The sequence below is a fragment of the Chaetura pelagica genome, unplaced genomic scaffold, assembly GCF_000747805.2.
Source record: "Chaetura pelagica isolate M959 unplaced genomic scaffold, ChaPel_1.0 scaffold106, whole genome shotgun sequence".
NCBI lineage: Eukaryota > Metazoa > Chordata > Aves > Apodiformes > Apodidae > Chaetura > Chaetura pelagica.
Genome location: NW_009954222.1, coordinates 3,639,599 through 3,663,653, shown reverse-complemented (window position 1 = coordinate 3,663,653; position 24,055 = coordinate 3,639,599). Strand labels below are relative to the sequence as shown.

The 24,055-nt window shown below is 40.0% G+C and overlaps 1 protein-coding gene across 1 annotated transcript in view; it reads left to right on the top strand.

Annotated features, from left to right (window-relative positions):
* Positions 1-24,055, top strand: part of KLF12 (Kruppel-like factor 12) — a 170,559-nt gene that overhangs the window by 7,343 nt on the left and 139,161 nt on the right. Inside the window, exon 2 of the mRNA XM_010003492.1 lies at positions 19,596-19,685. Within this exon, the coding sequence (XP_010001794.1) occupies positions 19,596-19,685 (90 nt within the window). The remainder of the gene's footprint in view (positions 1-19,595; positions 19,686-24,055) is intronic.

The following is a 24,055-nucleotide window of genomic DNA, read 5'->3' as shown; positions in this document are numbered from 1 at the left end:
CAGGGTTAGCTGCCTCCATACCATGCTCACTACAGCTGTGCTACTGCCTTTTGGAGTTCAGGTCTGCTCACGTACCTTTGTGGTGCTCCTGTTGCTCATTATTTCTGTAATTTGGAGATAACTGGAAGCTCATCAGTGCCGTGTTTCCATGTCATGGAAGTAACCTTTGCATATTGTGGGCTCTGGTGCTAGGCTGTGTGCAGGGTTCTGAGGGGCTGGGCTTGGAGGACCCAGTAGGACCAGTCAAACTGGCAGAGGTTTGTCTACTCTGTTTCTAGAAAAGCCTGGGAGAATCAGTCCCCCAAACCACAGACCGGTTTTGGACTTGGAGGAAGATGGCTGGACCATGCCAGAGTTGGGAAGTGAAACAAATCTGTTACTGGGAAATGCTTGCATGAATGTTCCAGCATTGTGTGCCTCAGTTCACTTGGCATCGTGGCCTTGAGCTGCACAACCTAGGTGGGTTTTGGAAGACACCAAACCAGCAGGTGTGCTCCAAGACCTTACCAAACATGCTCTGATTTCTCATGGACTGTTGAAAGACACAGGCTGTGGATATCTTCACCAAAACCGAGAAGATTCCTTCTTGTTGCTTAGCACTGGTTGCTGAGGAAGGCACAGTTCTACTGGTGAACACTCAGGGACCTCCCAGTTTGAGACTGCACAGCGTCCCTCTGTTTAGTGGTGTTTTCAAACCAGCTCCTTTGGTTCTTCTTTCAGCCTTGATCTTTCTGATGAGGACTAGTCATAAATGATGGATCAGAGTCCACAGGGAACTAGATTTCAGGGGCCCTGGATTTGTCCCCCTTTTAGTTTTCAGTCATTTTGCTGAAAGCTCCAGTCTTCCACTAATTGACAGACAGCAGTTGGCACCTCCAGAGGGCAGTTCTTCCTATGGGATTTCTGTATCCTCCCTGGAAGAACAAACATCTCTGCCTGTAAGCTATGGTGACACAGACATGGTGAGTACACCATGTTCCACTTTGCTGGACTCATTCTCCAGTCCTTGGGTTTTCAAAGCATCACTGAGCTTCCCTGCACTTTTCTCTGCTGTGGTACATTCTCATGGGAATGAAAAAGCAGTCACCGAGCTCATTTCACCTTTTATTCCTAGAGCACTTAGAGAACAATTATACTAATTCTAATAATGACTAAATTTATACTGCTCCACAGAGGAAAGCAGAAGGCATGTAATTTCAAAGCTGTTTGACAAGACCATTTTGATGTGTGAGTTTTCAGAAGTATGACACAAATTTTCAAAGCCCTTTTTGGGTAGAAAAATGTTTAAATTCACACTCTCAGGTTTTTGGTTTCTAAGAAGCTGAATCCTGTTTAGTTCTGTTCAGCATTATCTATCAAATAAAACAAGTTTAAAACAGGGATTTAGAGGACTTACTGCTACTGCTTGTTTCTTAATGATCTGTTTCTGGTCATTAATTACCAAAATACAAGTATTTGCATGGAAAAAAAGGATACTTCTCTTGTGGGACGTATCAGTTCTCACCATTATGAAGCAGCAGGTAGCTGCATTTTAGAGCTACTATTTGCTTCTCAGTGATAAGGGAAAACCCATGGTTCTTGGTCTGCATGACAATGCTGATTAAGATACATTGAAACAGAAACTGAAATATTACAGGAACTTACCTGTTCTTTTCCTACATATCTGACAATAAACATTTAATGCTAGAAATAAATGCATTTGGATTTTAGTATTTTTGACATGCCATGGAAAGAATAATGTCAAATAATGACAATTTGTCACTTCTTATATGAAGACGTGTAGAAGAACGTGTTAGAATTCAGTAGCTAGAATGTAAGGAGAAGGCAGTTACTTTAATAGTGATACCCACTGTTGACGGACCTGAATTACGATTCCACTGCGTATGGTATTTCATATGCCCAAGGACATATGTCTAAAAGAGAGAATAAACTCCTGTTATTAATCTAAACCTTGACCTGCTTTTATGCTTCCTACACGGCGCTTCATGTGTCCTCCTGGTGATTCATTCAGTCTTGTGCAGAGGTTCGATGATGAGAAAGGAAAGGGGAAGTTTTCTGCTTGGAGGCTGTCACCTTCTTTTGAACTTTGCTGTTTATTTAGGGTTTTTGGTTGTTGGTTCAGTTCAGTTTGCTAGCAGACTGCTAGAGCTGTCATTGCTGTGGTCAGCTGTGATGGACATGTGGGCATAGCTCAAGTGAAAACATAAGCCTCAGCTTTCAAACATGATAGGTAAACATACACTGAATTTCCACCTTAGTTTGTAAGTAATTCTGTAAGTGTTTCTGTACTTGCATTAGCAGGACAAAAAAAAACAAACCAAACCAAACAAACAAAAAAGATATTCTAGAAATATTGAGATTGAAAAACATTATTTTACATGGACGTTGTTTTCCTGCTTTTAGAGGAGATGGTACAGCCCCCAAAACCCAAACACTTGTAGTTACATCTGAGTTTCATTTTCAAGTGTATGGGCTTGGGCTTTGGTGGTTATGAAGTGATGACAGTGAGAATCTCTCTTGCAAATTAAGACATAAGGAGTTTCTGTTGGTCTTAGGAAGATGAAAATTAACTTAGATGTGTAGGTTGTCTTATTAAGTGCAATGAGATGATGTTTGCTGAACTTCTCTTTGGAGATTTACATAATGGATGAGATACACGAGCTCCAGGCATCATGACAGTGGAGTTTATTTTATCGCAGAATGTAAAACAAGTGAATTGCCTTAATCATCTCTGCAGAAAGCAGCTATAATCGTATTTTTATATATGCAGAGAGACAGAGTTCATATTATCCTGGCTATTCATGTACAAGGAGCCAAACCTTTCTTTTGAATAGTCTGGATCCCTTTAACTCTCATACTGTCTTATTAAGGACTTTTAAAGCTCTTCAGCAATGGCAAGCAATATGCATCTCTGTGAAAATATGGTTTTAATGCAGTAAAAATATACTCTCTACTGGTAATTCATGGCTTGGTGAGAGGCTCATAATACACTGGGTAATTATCCTAACTGCTACATATTTAAATATATGGAAAGCACTTATAAATCAAGCTCACCTGCTATTTATTTCTATAGTGGTAATAACAGTAATTTCAGAAGTTTTTGAACCTTCATAATTTCAAAGTGGGTGTATGTTGGAAAGAAGTTTTAATATTAACATTAGGAGGTTTCAGGTTTTAATTTACTTAAACTAGCTCAATTACTTTGGTTGGTGTGGGTGTTTTCTTTCCACCTCAGCTGATCATATCTTTTTAGCATGGAAAATGGACAAGGAAACACTGAACAGGTAGTATAGTTAAATGTAGACAGTAGTAACAACTCCTATTGTATGCTTCTCAACCAAGTATTTGGCTTCAAGCAAGGGTCTGGCTATTACTTTACTCTGAATATAAATGTGCCATTCTGCATTGGTGAGGCCACATCTGGAGTATTGTGTCCAGTTCTGGGCCCCTCAGTTCAAAAAGGACAGGGAACTGCTCGAAAGAGTCCAGCGCAGAGCTACAAAGATGATTAGGGGAGTGGAACATCTCCCTTATGAGGAAAGGCTGAGGGAGCTGGGTCTCTTTAGCTTGTAGAAAAGGAGACTGAGGGGTGACCTCATCAATGTTTACAAATATGTAAGGGGTGAGTGTCAGGGGGATGGAGTTAGGCTTTTCTCAGTGATGACCAGTGATAGGACAAGGGGTAATGGGTGTAAATTGGAGCATAGGAGGTTCAAGGTGAATATCCGAAAAAATTTTTTTACTGTAAGAGTGACAGAGCACTGGAACAGACTGCCCAGGGAGGTTGTGGAGTCTCCCTCACTGGAGACATTCAAAACCCACCTGGATGAGTTCCTGTGTGATGTACTCTAGGTGACCCTGCTCTGGCAGGGGGGTTGGACTAGATGATCTCTCGAGGTCCCTTCCAGCCCCTAAGATTCTATGATTCTATGATTAGTCTGTATGAAGTTTGTTATGATCAAGACTACTTAACACTTTTGCCTGAGGAAAGGATTTACTGTTGGGCACAGCATGTTTCCAAAAGAGTGAATGATGTTCTTAGTTTCTGGTTAAGAAAAAAATAATGCTTATGAATCCTTTTGTATTAACTTTACTGTCATATAGTGTTGCATAGAAACACAGACATTATTTGCCTAAAATGATACTAGGCTATTGAAAAAAAGGGACAATTTAATGAATGTAGCATTCCATGAGCTGCCTTAGTTTCTGCTTTTATTCATGATAAACTTAAAATATTTCCAGTGATTTCAGTAGTGATGGGCAATACCTAATTGGTCTTCTGAATATGCTTTGCTTCACTCTAAATTCTAGAATACAGGCTGGGATTAGTTCTGCCAGATTTACTCTGGATACTGAATAGTGATGATTATTTATGAGTTGATGTGCAAAGTTAATTTTTCTTTTTACCAGTTTCTTTTTCTGGTTCGGTTTCTATAAACCAGTATTTTTTGTCTAGTCGCAAGTCTGTATCAGTAACAGCTACTGCAGTATGGAAGGGAGGGCATTGAAGTAATAACCCATTTGCTTATATCTGCTGTGATCTGTCTGCATCATGACCTGGTGGGATCAGAGCCGGACGAATGTTTTACAAGGGCAAAGTTATTTTCATCAGAAAGTGTTTTAAAACATTGACGTTCTTCGACTGCGGTGACTCTGAACTCTCCCATGTGGGGATCTTTAGAGTAAATAAATAAGAGATCACACCAGGCAAATGTGATTTAAAGTGTCTGTAACTGTTCCCCAAATGGTGCTAAAATCCTAACTAAGATACAAGCAAGGCAAGCAAGGTGAAAAGTTCACTTCGACTACCAGACCTTCAAATGTGCTACGTAGCACCAGACCCTAAGGACGCAGGAGAGGGTCCTGAAGAGTCACAGTGTCTGAAGGAGCTCCTTTAGGACAGCTTCCTTATGCCTTGCTTCTCCACAGCTTACCCAAATAGAGGTGACCAAAAAATATTTGCCTACATGTATGTGTATCTAGTAAGTCAGAAAAAAAATGTTTTTTTCCATGTGTGGCTGAGCTGACATTGGGTTTGCAAAGGAACCTAAGTGCTGGCTAGCATGGCTGTGGTTGTTCTGTTAAACTGTTGTTAAAAATCCTGAAGCTTTCAGTTAGAAAATTTTGCAAGTTATAAGAATTTTAAAGGGAGAAAAGATTAAGTATCTATCTACTGCTTGTTGCGTTGTTGTTGTAGATGGAAGTTTCCCCCTCCTTCACTTACTTCTGAGGTGACAGCTCAAGAATGCTTATGACACTTAAAATGATGAACCCATCCATATTGGTTGCTAGTGAGGAGTGAAGCTGGGCATTTCCATCTTGCATTGGCTTGGACTACTTTGAATGCTGGGGGATGTTCCAGGTAGCCAGCCAAGACTTCATCCTGCACAATCACTTGTTTTTAAGTGCTTTGTTGACTATTCAACATGATGAGCATGTGAAGTACTTCTCTAGTATCCACCTTGTAAAATTTCACCAGAAATTACCCAGTCCAGGCCTAAACCTTGATGTCTGACCCTGGAGTAGTTGTATGGCAGCTGATGATGGTAAAAATGAGAAGGATTATTTGGTAGCCTATTTTAAAAGGCTGAGAAGGGTTCTGCAGGGCTTGATAATTAGATATAGTGAAAACAGAATTAAAACTGATCTCTTGAATTAGTCTAGTAGTTACTCAGAGCTGATTAGCGGTGTGACTTCTTTTTTATTCCCAGTTTTAGTGTATTCAGGTTAATAGTTAATTTTATGTTTCAGAATAATAAGCACAGTCCATTGATCTTTCAAGTATTCTTTCAGGTTGAAAATAAATTCAGAGCTCTGCTGTGTTTCAGGCAAATAACCACTCACAGAGAGTTGCTATTACTGTAAAAAACAAACAAGCAAAAAACCAAACAAACCCCACCGGAATGTTTCAGAGAACATTTTCAGTTTAAGAATAAATGATGATAGACTTTCACAATTTTTGTCCAAGAATGGGTAATCTGCTATGCCTGGCACCAAACAGGTGATAGAATTATACTCCTTTATTTTTGCTTTTTTTTTTCCCTGTAGTTCTTGAAATACAGAATTTATTAATGTCTGCAGGCAATATGAAGTATACCTCTGCATAGCTAAGGCATGCATGTGCACACAGAGGTTGGATGGAGTCTCTGTGTTGATTGTGTTGAGCCAGGGGGTGGACTTCTGAATAAACAGAATCAGCAATGATACAGCTTTAGTGCTTTTCACCACAGAACACGAGCTGAGTACCTGACATAGATTCTTTAAGGTGATGTACTCTGAGGAGTGGTTGTTAAGAAAACGTGTATTTTCATGAAAGAATTCTTTTTCACTTTACATGTGAACTGGTGATTTGGCATGAGCTTTAAACACGAGAAGCGTTCTTTGTGAATGTGATGTGAATCATCTACATCGACTGAGGGAATTACTCCCTAGATTTGTGTCCAGCATCATTCAGTGTCTGATAAACATTGCTCTTGAAACCTCTGTGGCTGTGATTTTAGTGGTTAGAATATGTTAGTAATGTTTATTGAATTTCAGCATCCAGAATGATGATGGAGGCAGTTTGTCACTTTATTAATGTGCTAGTCCAGATCTCTTCAGAAAGATGCAGTGCACATAACCACTCTATGCCTGTGCAGAAATCGCTGCTTAAAAATATGAGCAGCTTAACCCATCCAGTTCTTTTGGTGAAAAATAAATCTAATAAAACATTTTATTATATGTGAGACATAGCTGGTGTGGACAGAAAATTGTTTACATCATTTTATGCAGTGTAACTAAGCCACGTGTTGGGAATAAATATATTACTTATACAGGCACAATTTCTTATGATGTCCTAATGAGAAATGTTAAATATATTAGTGTGACTAAAGGCTTGACAGATGCTATAAAGACTGTGTATGATGCCAAACAACCAATTATCTCATTATTTCTTGAAAGCCTTGACATGGATAAGGTCACTATACATTTTTAATGGCAGTGTGATGCTAGGTTATAAAAAGATAATGCAGATAACAATACCTTGTTAGATCTTCCTGCTGTGCAATGTATAATCAGGTGCACTGACTTAAAGAACACTAATGAGGATTTAAAGACCCAGCAGGGGCACATCTAGCAGTCACACACAATTCTGTCAAATGCTTTTGCATAGGGCACCTCTGATGCAAGGTAGAGTTCAACAGCAATCAGGAATGTTTAGTTTTACTGTGTAGCTTGAGTGTGATACTTCTGTGTATTTCAGTGAGAATAACAATTGCTTGCAATGTTCTTGTCTTTCTCCAGTCCCTATCATTTGACTGTGAATGTTACCATTCATAAAATCAGCCAGGAATGGTGGTAGGCATGGACAGACTGTATTGCTGTACTTTCAGCAATCAGATAAGGTCTGATGGAAGCAAAGGAAGACCTGTGTAGTCTGTGCTAAGCTGTAGATGCCATGTGCAGACCATCTTCTGGAATAAATCACAGGGAGTGTAATGCTGCAGAAGGACAGTAGCCCACCTAGGTTAAGGTCCCTTTTTGGCAGTGATCCTTACCAGGTATTTGGCAGAAGAATGTCAATTCATTCTTGAGTGTAAATCTTGAGACTGGAATACTGTGGTTTAGAGCTGGTTTAACTTCCATGTTTTTCGCATGTATTGTACTTAAAGACATAAGAATACAAAACGTGGCCATTTTCTGTTTGGGCAAAGGACTGTTTACTTTGTTCACTTCCTCTAACATCAGTCAGTAACTAATGGGTGCTTCAGAAGTAACAAGGTTGTGTGTGAACAATGGTATTGCCCATGTAAATCTTCCAAGTTACAGTAGCAGCCATAGGTACTGAGATAGCTGGCTGATGTCCTTGCAGCACCCTTCTCTACAATGTTTGAAAGGTCTTGCAGACCATGGGAGAGCCCTGGTGACTAGAAGAAAACAAATGTGCACTCCTCTTCAGATAAATCCAAAAGGGTCTTCTGCAGGGCTGCAGACCATTCTGCTTGTCCATGGAAAAATTATAGAATCCTTTGGGAATGGACTGGCAGGATATGTGTGCTCACGGGGTCTTGGTCAGTACATAGTCATGTGTGGTGGGAGAATGAGAGGTAGTGCATTGAAAATGAGAGGTTCAGGCTGGGTGTGAGGAAAACCTTTTTTTTTTTTTTTTAACTCCTGTGAGGGCTGTCTTCCAGGTGAGCAGCTTTGGCCAGAGAGGTCATGTCATCTGCATCCTTTGAGATTATTAAGACCTTACCGGATATAACCCTGAGCATTCTGGTCTGATCTCTGAGCTGCACCTGGTTTGAGCTGGACGTTGGACTGAAGACCTCCTGAGATGCCTTCCCACGTGAATTATCCTGAGATCCTAAGAAAAAACCCCTGCATTGGCAATAGCATTTATTGTTCCCAAATTTTCCAGGTTTCCATGAAGTTTCATGCTGTAAAATTGTGTTATAAATCAATTACTCATTTATCTTGTCTTTCCCTTAGACACACACTCACTTATTTTGTTTATAAACTTAAATTTAGTATTTATGCTTAGTTTGGCTGTATATAGCAAATTCGGTATCTCTGAATGTTTAAGATGCTATCATGAAACCTCAAAGCATCTGATAATGCAGTGCTGTGTGTGCTACTAATATATCTCCCTGATGTTTTTCTGTCATTTTTGTGGCTATACTCACAGTTACTTAAAGTACTCTTTAATCTTGAAGTTATGCAGTTATTTTAATTACTGGCAGTAATTTTATTCACGTCCACTACTCTTATTTTTTAAATGTGACAAATCACTACTTCTCTGAGAATCTGTGGGAAATGTGTGTTGGAGACATTTGAAACTTGTTAATTAGAAATTCTTAACACTTAATTAGAATTGCTTTTAAAGTGGAGCCTAGTTCCACAGTAATTCATTGCTTGTGGGATCTCATTTGACAGTTTTGTACACAAGCATTTTGGTGTCTTGGGTAAGAATGTTCCTCCTATGAGCAATCGGGTATCAGCTTGTATCTAGAAGTTGTGAGCAGTCTGAGAGCAGTATGTAATTTTAGACAATTTTTTCACGTATTTGGTGGATACTTAAGAATTCTTATTCATGAATTGAGGTGCTCTGTACGTTGTTCACTATGTGAAGAAAATGTTTTCCCATTTTTTAGACTATAACAAATGATACTTGCCAGCTTTAATATTAATATTTTCCCAGGAGTTTGCACTGAAGCCTGTGAGGAGCAGGAAGCCTCAAACTAATGTTAAATAGAACAGAGATTGGGTTGCGACAGGACGTTAAACATTTGCAGTTTGGGACTTTCATCAGAGCTTGCAGCCTTTCTTTTGAAATGTCAGAGTAAGCAGTTTATTTGCTCCACGGCAAGAAGCGCATCAAGCACCTACCATTCCTCCATACGCCCGTGAGGTGCTGTGCAAAAGGTGCAGAGAGAGGTGATGGAGTGATGCCAGCTGCTAGCAAATTGTCTGGCTTTTTCATCTGATCATGCAATCCTCCATCTTTATTTATTTATTCGTTTGTTATTTTGGCATGTGGCTGAATCGGGTGCTCTTCACGCGCAGTTTTGCGAACACCAGCACTCTTGGTAGTGCCTTTGCTCCAGTGGAGCTGCTGGGTGAAGGCTGTGGTTCTGGCTTTTCCTAGCAGCTGGAATAGGGCTGTGCAAAGAACATTCTTGGTTTCATCACTTAACACCTTGCCATAGCTATGAGTTTGTGCGTGAATGGTGGCAGACTGTTTCTGAGGTCCTGTGAGAACTGGCTGTGCTCCCTGCAGGTGTGTCCGATGATATCTGGTGTTGGAGGATGCAGCTGCACCCAAGTGTGTTCTCACCCACCTCCTATCAAGGCTGCAGGGAGTTTGCTGTGTCCTTGTAGCTGGCAGGGCAACAAGCTGAGCTGGAAATGAGCAGCCAGGTTTGGAAATGAGAGGTGCCGAATACTGCTCTGTCTTTTATGGTAAAAAAAACCCCAAACATAAATTGCTTGTGAACAAAGTAAATCTGAAATAAAAAGAAGGCTTAATTGAATTTCCTAAATTTTAGCAGTTACATTTTTCACCTGAAGGTGGAAAGCTGGCTTATCCTGATTTCCTTTTCATTCTGCCTATATGTTGGAGCTATCCGATAAGTGAGAAACATTTCTGCTGACTAAGAATGATACCAGCTGCTTCAAATTTTTGTGGCCCAGCTGCTAGAAGGCACTTAGGTATGTTTAATGACAGCATTACCTTACATTGCTCTTACTTGGAGGATATAGTCTGTACTGTCTGTGATTTGTAAGAATTCAGTTCTTGGTGCTGACAATCAGTTTATCACTATTTTATCCTAGAGGAAGGTAAACAGCACCTGGAGGAACAATAGTTTTATCCCCAAACTAAAGGGATAGGGATGATCCTCTGGCCAGTTGTGCTCCAGTGGGTCATACAGTGCTGTTGGTAGCATGTTTGCTTTTTTTGAAGTCCAGGATGGGAAGGGCTAGTGGAATTTATGGAGAAAGTGATGGTGTCCAGGCTTATGATGTGATTGTTTCACTGCTCCCTCTGGGGCTTTGTGATGGCAGAGCTGAAGGTGCTGTTGCTTTGAGGTGATGATCCCTTTGGGCTATGGGGAGTGATGGAGCCAAGCAGATCCTGTAGATGACATCTCGGCAAAAAGCAGCTATGTTTGGCTCTTTGGCCTCCCACAAGACATATTGGACAGAAATTTTCCATTAAACTGTGGCTACTACTGCATGCTAAATGCTCCCTTTATTCTCCAGTGTGCAGCGCCCATGTTGTATCTGTCTTCATGGAAGCAGACTTTGCACTTTGGCAGGTGGGGAGAAAGTGTGCCAGCCAGCTCCCCATGATTTCAGCAGCTCATTTTCCTACCAGAGCAAGTAAGGGCAGAATTCAGAGTAAAATTTCAGTCATGTATTTGCTGGTAAGCACCTTGGCAGTGCCATTCAAAGCTCATTTGCTCAGCAAATGGAAAATGGTCACAATTTAGACAATTAGCAGATAAAACAAAATTTTGTCAGATGACAGAATTGTTCCCCTGACACTCTGTTGATGTTACATACTCCTTCTAGCACCAGAAATTAATTAAAACTTTACTGTGACCTGAGACTTACTTTTTTGTTATCTGAACTTTGATTTTAGTTTTTGGTAGAAGGCAAAAGACAGGGGACTTCTTACATGAAAAACTGACCTGAAACTATTCTCAGCAGCTGTTGATGTAAATTTTTTTCTCAAGCCCACCTAAGAGTAAAGGTAACCTTCAAGCAGTATATGGCTTAGTAAATTTGATAAATATATTTGTAGAGCTTTTAACATTCTTTTTATATTTCCTATTGCAAGGTTTTTTGTTTGTTTGTTTGTTGGGGTGGGGGGTGTTTGGTTTTAGTTTTAAGCCTTATGTTCTTAAAAATCTTCTCCAGACTTGGGAACAGTTCACGTAAGATAGCAGAAAACTACTTTGCAAATTGAGTAATAGTTTTTTAAAACCACTTGACTTGTACCTGTGGTCAAAAAAAAGTGGCAGTCAAAGCCAATTACTAGGGTTTTTGTGTGGAAAAGTAATAAATTTCCACTTGATAGCAGTCTTTGCTACTTGTCTGTGGTTTAAAAACACAAAGGAAACTATCAAAGAGTTTATTTTAGTATTATGCATCATGTAGTGTTATGAAAAGGGTTTTTTTAAATTAACTGTAGTGTCAAGATAAATTCAACTTATGCTTTTTCCAAACTTAATATTTTTTTAAGTATATGTCTCTCCTAAATGATGGCTCTTTTTTGGCTCTCTTTTTCTGTTGGTTTTGGGGGTAGGGTGTTAGGTTTTTTGTTTTGGTTAAGCAGGACTTCTAAGTGTAAGATAAAGAAAATCCAGAAATACTTAATGAATCCATTGATATTCACAAAAATCTTATTAAATATTCTGTGAATATTTAGAAGGGATGTTAAACGTATGGCTCTGGTGTAATTACTGTTACTTTTAGCATACTTTGAATTACTACAGGAGTGATCAGTAATTTTTTGTAGAGACAGCTGAAAGTGACAGGAGAGCAGAGCTGATGTAGAGGGATTTTAAGCAGTCTAAGCTGACTGAATTGCCTGCTGAGTCTGAGAAATAGCAGATTGGCCTCCAGTTGCTAGTGCACTTGACACTCCTCTGTCACCTGGAAGCTGACCACATCTATTTATATTTCTTAAAACTATTTAAACCCAAACAAAAAATACTTTAGCAGCAAAACATGAGATCTCTTCACTGAATATTGTTGGGACTTGAACTTTTTTGCTGGAGGCAGATTTGTAAAATATATATATAGCAAATTAAAACATAGCTGTGTCCCTGGGGATTTGGCTACTTAACAGCTTTTGGAAACCTGCTGTCTGCAAAATTAGGGTTTTTTTGTGGGGGGTTGTTTTTGTTGTTTCTTTTTTTTTAAGGATCTAGACACCAGAATAAGAATTGAAAAAGCTTATGTTGTATGTGTACATCTTTGTACTGGTAGCAGTGGGATACAGCTGGACAAGATCTGGTATGTCAGACAAGGATCTTAGCAGGATAATGCAAGCTGAAGGCCATCCATGTCACATGCTTCTCAGGTATTGGTACCATCAGCTGCTGTTGAGGTCTGGGCATGAGTGGCTGTAAAAAGTAGACCACACTCAGAGGCCTTCATGGAGAGCTTAGAGCTATGATGCCTCCTGTGGCATGAGGCGACGTATGGAATTTCATGCACAGCATTTGGGTCAACCCTGAGCTCTGTTCAGGGTTAACAAGCAGACCAGAGAGAGGTATGTAGATCAGTGAGAACTAACCTTGTTCTTAGCTTTAGTTAATTATTCTTCACAGTCACATGCTGAGCTGCTGTCCTAGCGTATTTCCAGAAGTCCATTGCTGTACTGTTTTAAGCTTTTGGTTTTTTAAGTAAGACATAAGCCACAGCTTGTATGTTCATGTTGTTCAGTCAGGCTTCTGCAAGCTCTGCATTCTTTTCTCACTAAAGGAATTTAATTTTCAATTGAAATGAACTCAAATCAACCCCACCCAGTTTCACATGGAAACACTGTGATGTTTAAGGCTTCACTCTACTTTTTCTTAAAAAATTGTTTTGGTTTTCCTTAAAGTGTCAATAAATGCCAGTGATCCTTTTCTTTTCTAATGAATTTGACTGGAGATTCAAATCTCTGAGGTAGTATACAGAACTACGAGAGTCTCTGATTTCATTATGAACATTTCACACAGCTATAGACATAATTACATGTGATGAAGATCTTATGGCAAGACATGGGCTGTTAACCCTGATTCCCCGGCAGAACTCCCAGCTGAGTGATTATTTTGTAGCCACATAAATTTGCTTTTATTTTTTATGGTATGGTTGTTTTCTTCAGTTTTTGGAATGAACTGCTCTTATACATTCTGTGGCAGTGCTAAATGGCATGCTTCACTGTAAAGGTAACTACATTTAAGTGACTAACAAATCTCTTTGTATGGTATACAAAGGACTTAGTTGGAAATGAAGAACATTAGGAGACAGAAGTAGTAGGCGATTGAGTGATTCTTTCCTGTGAGAATTTGGAAAGAAGACATTCTCCTTGGCTTCCTCTCCCTATGGAGACAGTTATATTTGAGAAGAAATGGTAATCTGCCATTCTTCTCTTATCCTTTCAAATGAGGAAAAAAAAAACCCAAACAATTTCGAACTTTGGAAATCTTACCTAGTCATATCTTTAAAAGAACCTGTCATACTTTGAAAGCAACAGACAGCATAAGACCTCAGCTTTTCACTGATGGATAATTTCAGTATAGTAGTGTAAGTAATGAGAATAGTGTGAATTCAGATGCTCAAGTTCAGAAAAATCAACAAGATAAAGACATTGCTAGGGGATATAAATGACACAGGCTATTTCATGGTTAGCTCCATGATGTTTCTAAGATGCCTGTAAAAATTGGAAAACTTAAAAATTCATGTTCCTGAGCTATCAAGAAAGCTTTTTACAAGTATTAGACTTCTGGAACAATAAAATGAGAATATAATGATGAATTAGGAAGTTAACTGCAAGTGCAGAAAACTTGCGTAAAAATAGCTAGAAGTTGGAGCAGGTAAAGTTATAAGTCATAGCTTTGAGACGGAAGGATTTCTTAAGGGGTGTTCTTGGCTCTTACCTGTTCAAATGCACTCCACTTAAATTTAAAACCTTTTCCTGTAGCTCGAATGTTGAGTTGGAGACTGCTCTTCCCCCATCTGGTTCTTCATTTCTCAAAATGAGAGTGTGTTACATTAGAAGTAAGTCTGTACAGAAAAGTAAAAGAAAAATTGGAATGAGGGATTGAAGCTGAGCCTAGTAAGAAGAAAAGAGTGGGGGGAGGTGTTGTAGGATTTATGTTCATTTCTTACCATCCTACTCTGTTTTAATTGCCAATAAGCTAAATGAATTCTCCCCAAATCAAGACTGTTTTGCCTGTGATGGTACCTCATAAGTGATCTCCCTATTTTGACCCATGAGCTTTTCCATTTTATTTTCTTCCTTTGTCCCTTTGAGGTGGAGGAGTATGACAGCAGCTTGGTGGGCATCTGGCAGCTGGCTAAGGTCAGTCCACCAGAGTTATGAAGCATTGAATTGTCAGCTGAGTATTTTGTGTGTCACAGAAAAGTTCAGAATCATCATTGGCTTTGTTTCACCCGCACATCTTCAGTGTCATTAAGTAAGCCTGTTACCCTCATTAGTGGCATCAGTAACTAGTGTAATCCACCTTGCTTCGGCGTATCTCTTGTCTTAATGAGATGAAACAAGAGGACAAGACTGTCTTGCACAAGACCATAGATGTTTGTTGATCCATGCAGAAAATGTGAGCTCTGTATTCTGGCTGCTCTGAAGCCTGAGCTCACTGCTTTCTTCCTTGGGTTGTGTGGGGTCATGCCCATCACAGTCTGGCCAGGTCTGGGAGAGTGTAATTTAATTTTCTGTGCTCTAGTACTGAGTAGCTAGATGTGAAAATTTTGAAGAGTGGGAGAGACAGCTCTGGTGTAGGATGGGGTTATGCAATTTCCATCATCAGAAGAAATTATGGAGGTGGTTTAGAGGTGTCTTTGGTGGTTTCTCAGGACAGGAGGGAGGTTGGTAGCGACACCAGCTCCCCTGTTAAAAGTGTACAGCTTTATTTTCAAACATACGGTGTAGCCAAATTAAATACTTGGCTACAAAAGCACAGCTCTTCTCATTGATGGAGCCAGATTTCATGATAGTATAATTCATAAAATTAAACAAGCACTACAAGATGCTGGGAGGTGAGATACAAGTTCTGGTTTTACTCTATCTTCTTCTAAGGGTGAAGGTAATTCAATTAAAACTTGCAACAAAAAGTTGTCTGCATGAAAGCAATACTAGTTGTAGCTACAGCAGTGCTGTACTGAAAATGGAGGCTTTTTAGGAGGGGGGAGAGTCTTGTTATTAGACTGATTGCCATAGCCTTTCTAAAAAAGAGCTTGTAAGCCTGAAAGCTGATCTGTCTCCTGTAACAACTGTTCTAATAGCAGTCGCCTGCTATCTCCTGTAACAACTGTTCTAATAGCAGTCGCCCATACGGGCCTGGGTATGATTTGTGTTTTTAATTAATCTTTCAAGGGAATAAATGTATGCAAGTGATTAGTGAAAGGCTCCAACGGATGTCACCAAGTAAGAAGAGGTTGATCTCTTTTAGGATGAGTTAGTTTATTGATTCAAGAGAACAGATGTTTTGGTAAGGTCATGCAAAGTTTGGCTTGATTATATGCCCAGTTTAGGACATATATCTGCTATGTGTTTTACCTAGGTGGATGACTGGAGTCCAGCAGGTGGGTTTGAGGTAGGAGAACAGAGAATGAAGGGCTGTCATAAGAATTCAGGTCACCTTCACCTGGGAGGTGGAGATTAGCTTTCGCACTCAGTGAAGAGAGTCGAGTGAGCCAGGAGGTGACTGTAGCCTGAAAAATGTATTGACTCAATGCATCATATTGGCAGTCTGTGCTGGTGGGTCTCCTGAGTATCATCAATTAACGTGGGGTGCTGGAGCAGCCTGGCCCCGCTCAGGTGTGGCTGTTCCATCTGCCTGGCTGACCAGAAAGGCTCCCAGGGGAACCACATTAACACTCCCAGCTCCGCTGGGGATGAGTCAAGCCCCTTTGCCTTAGATGACTGACCACTGTAAGCAAACCTCAGCAATTAACATTGGATTTGCTGAAAGGCTTTAAGCATACTGTAGTGCAAAAGCTGGTTATGGCAGGAGAGTGCAGTTTGGAAAAACTAGCTCTCTGGGCAACTATTGGGCTGAACATGTCATCCATATATGCAGCACACAGACTGGCTCTACTCGGTGCCTCCCTCCTCTGCCCCCAGGATGTGTCACACAGTGTCCTTCCAGTAATAAATGCAGAAGGGATCAAATAGTTGTAAAGAGTCTACTTCTGTGATTATTGCTACTCTGAATTATAAATGACCCAGAAGCCAGAGCTGTTCACTGCATTCACTCTTCAGGCTGGCACTCAAAAGGCAGAGCGTTGCTTTAAAAAACATGATTTTAGAGAACAAAAGGGAAAGCGAGCACTATGGAAATTTAGTTAAATGTAAATGTGTTAAATGGTACATGAACTAGTCAGGTTTTCATGATTTATCATTTTTAACTTCAAAGGCTCTGGTTAGCTTGCATTTTTAAAACTAATGAGTTTATCACAGCCAGTGGGGAAAAATGGTTCAAGTATATCAGCTGTAAATTGGTACAAAGCACTAAAAGGGACATTAGCCTCTAATCAGATTCTAACAGTTCATTAAATGTGCCTTTCCTCGGTGGTGCTTTGTCTTCCCCCCTCCTCCTGCCTGCACCTCCTGAACAAGCCAGCCTCGTCCCTTCGTTTGGGCGGGTGAGACCTCCTCAGGGACAAGAAGCAATATCAGCTCATCCTTCTTTGTCTACAAGCTGAACAGCCTGAGGGATGCTTGATGATGGTATATTCCTGATCTTGCTGTAAAACTCAACTGTGCTGTGTATAAATCAAGTAGAGGGAGGGACCTCTCTGCTTGCAGAATAGGCACTGGGGGAACCAGGAATGCTAGGCTGGCTCCTGCTCTTGCTCCACCCAAACCACATCCAAGGTGCCGGAGCCCCATGACACCCGAGATCCGCTGCTGATAAGTAAACAGAGCACCGCCCTTGCTGGGAAGAGGGATGTGAAGCCTGGGAACAATTTCAGCCAGCTGTTTTGTGGCATTGAAATCCCTCCTGCTTTTTCCCCATCTCGTGCCTCAAACACTGAATAGAAATTAAGGTGCACAAAATAAATTGCTGAGAAGAACGTCGGAGGAGCATTTTTTTCTTCTTTTTCCTGTTGTGTCAAGTTGAAAATCCGGTAGATACACGGCAGTAGCATAGTATGGGCTAGGATATCTCAGCAGCTCACTTGTCTTCATGCACACATGCTTGAATGTGGAGGTGTTTTGCTGAAAATTTTAATCTGAAGTTTTTTTTAAGTTAGCATTTAGAGCTTTATATGACCTAGGACTATTTGTAAGGGAAAAGATAGAGAATTCATTTTCTGTTACATTTGCTTATCTGCTTTGCCATCAAGTTCCTGCCTGCCCTGTAGTATCAAACTGCAGCTCTGTGTGTTGTAATACATGAAGGTTCAAAGTGAGGACAACGGGGATTTTAAGCAGGTCATTTGCTCTGCCTGTGGCACTGTGTTGGAGCATGGGCATATTGGTTTCCCTGCTTTTCAGCATGTTATTTAAATTACAATAAAGTAAATGAGCATATGGAAATAAACAGTTGCTGCAATATTTATGTCACTGAAAATGAAGATTCTGGGATGAGGTACCTTAATTGGAACAAAGAAAATATTAAAAGTAATTTAGATATTAAAAATGCATTTTGGAAGCTCCATTAGGACTGACTATTTTTCTAAAATTTCCCCTGAAGTAGCCACTCTAAGAAATAGGACTATGAGTAGTATACTCCTTATGAGTAACAGCACCATGCAGTAGAGAAGAGATTAGCTGCCTGTGAAACACAGGGGAAGTGTTTTTTCCCTTACAGTGCAGTTATTGAGGACTACAAGGTGATGTTTAGAGTGGAGGTGAGTTTCCAGTCCTGAGTGCTACCTTCCAGATGGGGCTGTGGATAAGTAAGTGGCTGTGAATGAGCCACAAGTGATACGTGGTGAAGTTTTGCTATTAGAAAATAGCTGTGATGTCTTTGTATTTCTGTACCGCTGACCAAGGTGTCCAGATTCATCAGGTCAGATTCTAGCTTGAGGGATAAAATGTCTTTTATTTTTCACATGTTGTACAAACTAAATGGCAGCTGAAAGGACTAGCATTCAGACACCAGCCTTGAGCCTTGGCTGAGATAGAGAAATTGACTCAAGTTGAGGTATGTTGAACTCAGTTGACCTGAAGGCACAAGAGATTGTCCTGCATGCCAACATAAACTGCTCCAGCCAACAGTGGAATGAGATGTTCAGAGCAAGGATGTTGATTCAGAGAAACATTATTCTGCAAATCTTATTTCACTTTGAAGCTGTGAGCATATCCTGCCCACTACTGCAAGGGCAATGCAGGTTTTTAAAATATTTATTTTGTGTCGGAAGTGAGTACATGGGAATTTTCACATGGAGTTGGTATATGTTAATTTATAGGGTGTGTGTGCCTGCCTTTTCTATAACTTCTCAGAGTGTTGTGTCCAGTTCTGGGGTCCCCAGTTCAAGAGGGACAGGGATCTGCTTGTGAGAGTCCAGCAGAGGGATACGAGGATGATTAAGGGACTGGAACACCTGTCTTATGAGGAAAGGCTGAGAGACCTGGGGCTGTTTAGTCTAGAGAGGAGAAGACTGAGAGGGGATCTTATGAATGTATAGAAATATCTGAAGGGTGGATGTCAAGAAGGAGGGGTCAATCTCTTTTCAGTCGTGCCCTGTGATAGGATGAGGGGCAATGGATGCAAGTTAGAGCACAGGAAGTTCCACCTCAATATGAGGAAGAACTTTTTTACAGTGAGGGTGATGGAGCACTGGAACAGGCTGCCCAGAGAGGTTGTGAAGTCTCATTCTCTGAAGACTTTCAAGACCCATCTGGATGCCTTTCTGACTGATCTTACTTAGTTTTTGGTCCTGCCCTGGCAGAGGGGTTAGACTCCGTGATCTTCAGAGGTCTTTTCCAACCCCTGAGATTCTTTGAATTAAAGCCTGTGCTTTCTCTAGGTAATAAAAAAGTTTAAAGTGTTTTTATTGAAATAAATATATCTAAGTATACTGCCAAAAGCCTGAACCTGTTTGATGTCACTGCTCTCCTTTCCAGTTCTAAAGCAAGGAATTTATATATGTACACCTGTGTGATTAATTTCAAATTAAAAAATAATAATTGGAGGTGGTTTTCCCTTGTTGCTGACAAAGGCTTATTTCTCTTTAAGGATAACTGCAAGTATAATTTACTGTTACAACAGGAGTAACTTGGTAGCTACTCCTTGAAATTTGTATTATGCCTTTGTTAATTTCCACTAAAAGAAACTTTACTTCTACAATATCGTAAAACTCAATCAGTGAATTAAACTAAGTGTTTTTAATAACTTTTTGTTAACCTTGTCCTTTTCTTGCCTTAGGATATCAGCGCCTTTGAGAACAGAATGTTAATGCTGGATGGGATGCCGGCAGTCAGAGTCAAAACAGAGCTGCTGGAATCCGAACAAGGGGTAAGCAGAGATTTCTGTACAGCCTTGCTCTGCAGTGTGCTGGTGACCCTTCTTGAGCTTCTGTGGTCAGCTGTCCCATTGTATTGTAATTTTATTTTCTATGATTTTCTTATTTTCTATTGCTGGGAGTTAAATTTCTTAGGAGGCATACTGGTGAGCATCTAGTTTCATATGCTGTGAGCACAAAACAGAACACTGTGGAAGACCTACTGAAATTATTTGGGATAGCCAAGATGTGGTTGTTTAATTTTATTATTATTATTTAAAAAACCCCAAAAGAATAATGGGTTATGGTAAGGAAGTCAGATTCTTACATCTGAGAAGTCCATAGATATCTTTGCTATCCTGTCCTTTTTGGATATTTGCCTTACTGTGGTTGTTTATATGCTTGTCCTACTTAATTTTCTGTTTGTGCAAACCTGCTGTCATTCTGGGGGAGTACACTTGTTTATCATTATGATAAGGGGGCCAGAAGTTTTGGATGGTTAAAGCTGGTGTCATGTTGTCTGCTGAATACAGGACAGATCATGAATGAAATTTTGAGTTTTTTTCTGGGTAAGTGGTTGGCATTGAAGTGGTGTATTTTAGTAAAACAGAAGACTGTACTTTTCGAACAGACTGAGGGTATTTTCTTACATATGTGGTAATAATTACATCAGGGATTGTAGATTACTGTAAGGGCATCCATATTTAATGGATTTTTTTTAAAAATCATGAATCTTTATTTCCTTGTGTGCTCTTATGTTATCCTAAAGAATGCAAGCCACCTTACTACTCTGAGGACAGATGCCTTAAAAAAGTAGAGATCATTCTAGAAGCAGCAGTGCTATTACCAGATAGAGATGGGCTTTTGCCTCCTTCTATTCGTTGACTTTTTTCCTTCCTGCTGTTTTCTCACTTATTGAGAATGTAAATCATATGGAAGAGAGGGAATTAACTTTCAGGATGATTTAATTTGGAAGGCTTGTGAGTAGATACCAGTTATTCAGGGTTTGTTGGGGTTTTTTTGAGTCTTTGAGAGAAAAAAACCCTTGATATTTAATGGAGTTCTTGCTCAGTCTTGCCATCTTGAGTGCAGGTATCCTCAGAAAGCACTCCAACACAGTGTAGCTTGAGGGAACGTAAAAGTTGGACTATTGTATGAGCCACAATGATGAAAAGACAGATCCAATAGAGGTACATTTTAATATCTTCTGGATGCTTTGCGTTACGTCTTTGTACGTAACATAAGTCTTTCTGATACTGTTCAAAACACAAATGTTTTATTGGTATTTACCAAAGTAAATTTAGGTATGATGCCTGTTGCTGGATCCTTTATGAAGAATACTTCCTTCAGCAAAATCTGATTTGATTCTGGAAGATCTACTTGGTTTCTAGGAAGTGGAAGGAAGTGAACAATTTATATATATTTTTAAATTTCCTTAGGGTTTTACTAATAAAATTTTACAGACTTCTGTGTAAGCAGAAAATTATGTTGTTGTCTTCTTTTACAGTGACAGAGCTGTTGGACAAAGAGCTTGGTTTGATTTGTGATTTTATGCACTTTACTACTAATTAAGTAGTGTCTGGTCAAGAATCTCTGGCACCTTTATGACTCTTCATTAGGGAACAATCAATAAATGGAAAATGAATTCTCCAGTTCACTAACAGAGGAGTTAGCCATTAGGATGGCAATTTTCCAGCGAACAGCTTAAACTCTTAAGGAGAAAAGTGGTTGAAACAGATGTTTAGCATGTGCTTCAGAGACTGTTTTGAATATGTAGATGTTGGTAGACATAACAGGGACAAATGTTTTGAAGGATGTGATTACCAAAAGGAACCCATGGAGCTGTTTGGGAGGATGAATATCATAACTGGGAAGCATGGAGTGGGAACTCAAGTGTGATCCAAGTAGAATTAATCTGAAATTATGATGTCTGTTTGTGGTGTTACAGTGCCCAAGTTCCTAGAATTGCACCTGCATCGCAGCATATGCCTCTACTGGGAGACATGATTTCTACTTTGAAAATCTGCAAACTAAGATAGGATTTTGAGTCTTCTGTAGGTAGTGGCCAAAGAAAGCTTCAGCACCTAATATGCTGAACCCCAGGCAAGACTAGGCAAACTTTACAAAAACCTGTTTGGAAGACAGTTGGATTTTTTTGCTGGCCCTGCATGGTATCTGCTGTTGGCTCTAAGTTTGCTGCCAGGGCAAAAGTTGAGACATGGTTTAACAGTTTTGGAAAGAAAATTTCATCTGTGGTTAGGAGACTGTGAAGGTGGTGTCAGTTGTGGAGGAGTGAAACCAACAGAGACTGAAGCACCAGAGGCCCTCAGCCAGGGTGGTGAGCGCTGAGCGGTCAGACCAGAGAGCACTGAGTTGCCATGCCTTGCTACTGGGGCTTTGGAGGAGCTGGGATAGTACAATCTGGACCACTTTGTTGAATAGTCTCCTGTTTAAGTCTGAGCTCATGCTTCAAATAAACTTCTTGGTTTGAATGCTGATCATGGTGAAGGACCTCCCACAGCTATGCTAGCAGTTACCTGTTCTTGTTGTGAAAATATGCACCTAATTTTTTAATCTGAATTTATCTAGCATCAGCTTCCAGCCCTTTCCAGTGGCAATGTAAGAGCTCCCTCCTGGTGGTGTGTGGTGATCTCACTTAGCCCTTTCAGGTCCAGGCCATACAAAGAGTGGTGAAGCAAACGGGGTTCCTCCTCAGGTTGCTTTTTTAATTCATGTGTTGCCTCATAGTTTGTGAACCAGTAACTCACCACCAACCTATTGACTTGAGCAGTAGAAAATGCCACTGCCTGGCAACTTTGGTAAAGTGATCAACAATCACTGCCGTAACTTAACAAATCAGAAATAAAAAGCTCAGAAAGAAGTAACCTACTTTTCCGTCTTTTACACCTTTAAACGTATTCCATCAAAATGGAAGCACAATAGTGGGGGGAGGAAAGAATTGATAAAACAAAACCAGCTTTTAACCATGTTCGCTCTTCACTTACCTTTTGTGACATATGGCTACCATAGGCACCACCTGGCTGTGTGCATTTCATTAATCAGAAATTCTTCTTCCCTGTGCTGCTTTGGGTAACTTGGTCTTCACCAGGTGTTGTCTCTTGATTACATGTGGTGGTAGTAGAAATCACCCGTGATGTAGAAGGGAACCAGAACAGAACAATCCTTGAGCAGAGGCTAACATTTTCTTCTGTATTTAGCTAGCAAACCAGGCAATCAGGCCATTTTATTTCCATGTTGGTTTTGGTTTTGCTGTTGGAGTCCTTGGTCTTGTTGCAGGAAAGGTTAAATGTAAGATTCTACTCTACCATGACCACCAGGATTCTTAACTTTCTTGTTAGGAGATGTTTTGTTTCATGACTCTTCTGTGTCTTGCAGTATGTTTAGGTGCTCTATGTCCAAACCTGGGATGATGCGTCTGGAAAGCTTTTAAGAAGTATTGTTAAATAGCATCTCAGTCCTTACACTGCAGAAGTATTATGTATCTAGAGCAAGAGAAGGTGGATTTAAAATACAATATAGCAGAAGGAATAAGCAAACAAAGAAAAGTGTAGTCCAGCTGAAATTTTATGTATCTCTGGGAGAATGAAGCTGTGTGAGCTACTCCCACTGCAAACCAGCCCAGTTTTAGCTGAGGCTGAAAGGAATTGGAGCTGAAGCCTGTTTCAGCTATGCCCCATGCACCAATTCTTTTGAGCCTGTTACTAGAGAAGAGGCAGCAGGACTCAGGAGTCAGCAGGAGCTACAGTCTGCCTCGATGCACAGAAGGCAAACCTTTATCAAGCCAAGTTAAAAAGGCACTGAGTGCAAGCTAGATGATGGTGGGAGAATGGGATGTAGGCAGCCCCTATGGGAGACATGTCTTATGGGATTTATGTTACTGAACAAATTAGAACAAAGAAGTATTTACAAGGGAGATAGATTTTCTCTTTACTTTGGAAAAAAATGAAAACTCTTCTGATTTGTTTTATCATCTACAATTTAGAATAGTTTAATGATTTTTAGAAGGCCATCAGCATTAGCAAGAACAGATGCTTATTTTTCCAGTGAACTACTGTCCCTGATTTTGCACAGGAGATTTAATGCAGACTATTGTTTGAGACTTCAAGAAGACACAGTGCTGCTTTATTGACTTTATCACAAATGAAAAGAAAGACATTGCATAGAAGATACCGTATTGCACTTTAACAAGGCTTCGTTATTATCTCCCCTACTGTGCAACAGGAGCTAGCATTGCTAATAAATTGGTAGAATTACTTTAGAAATGTGAATTTGCTTATCATTTAATACCCTCCAGTGACTTAAAGCTTTTAGATCTTTTGGTCCACAGTAGAATCTTTGGATGTCAATAAGCAGCTTCAGAGAA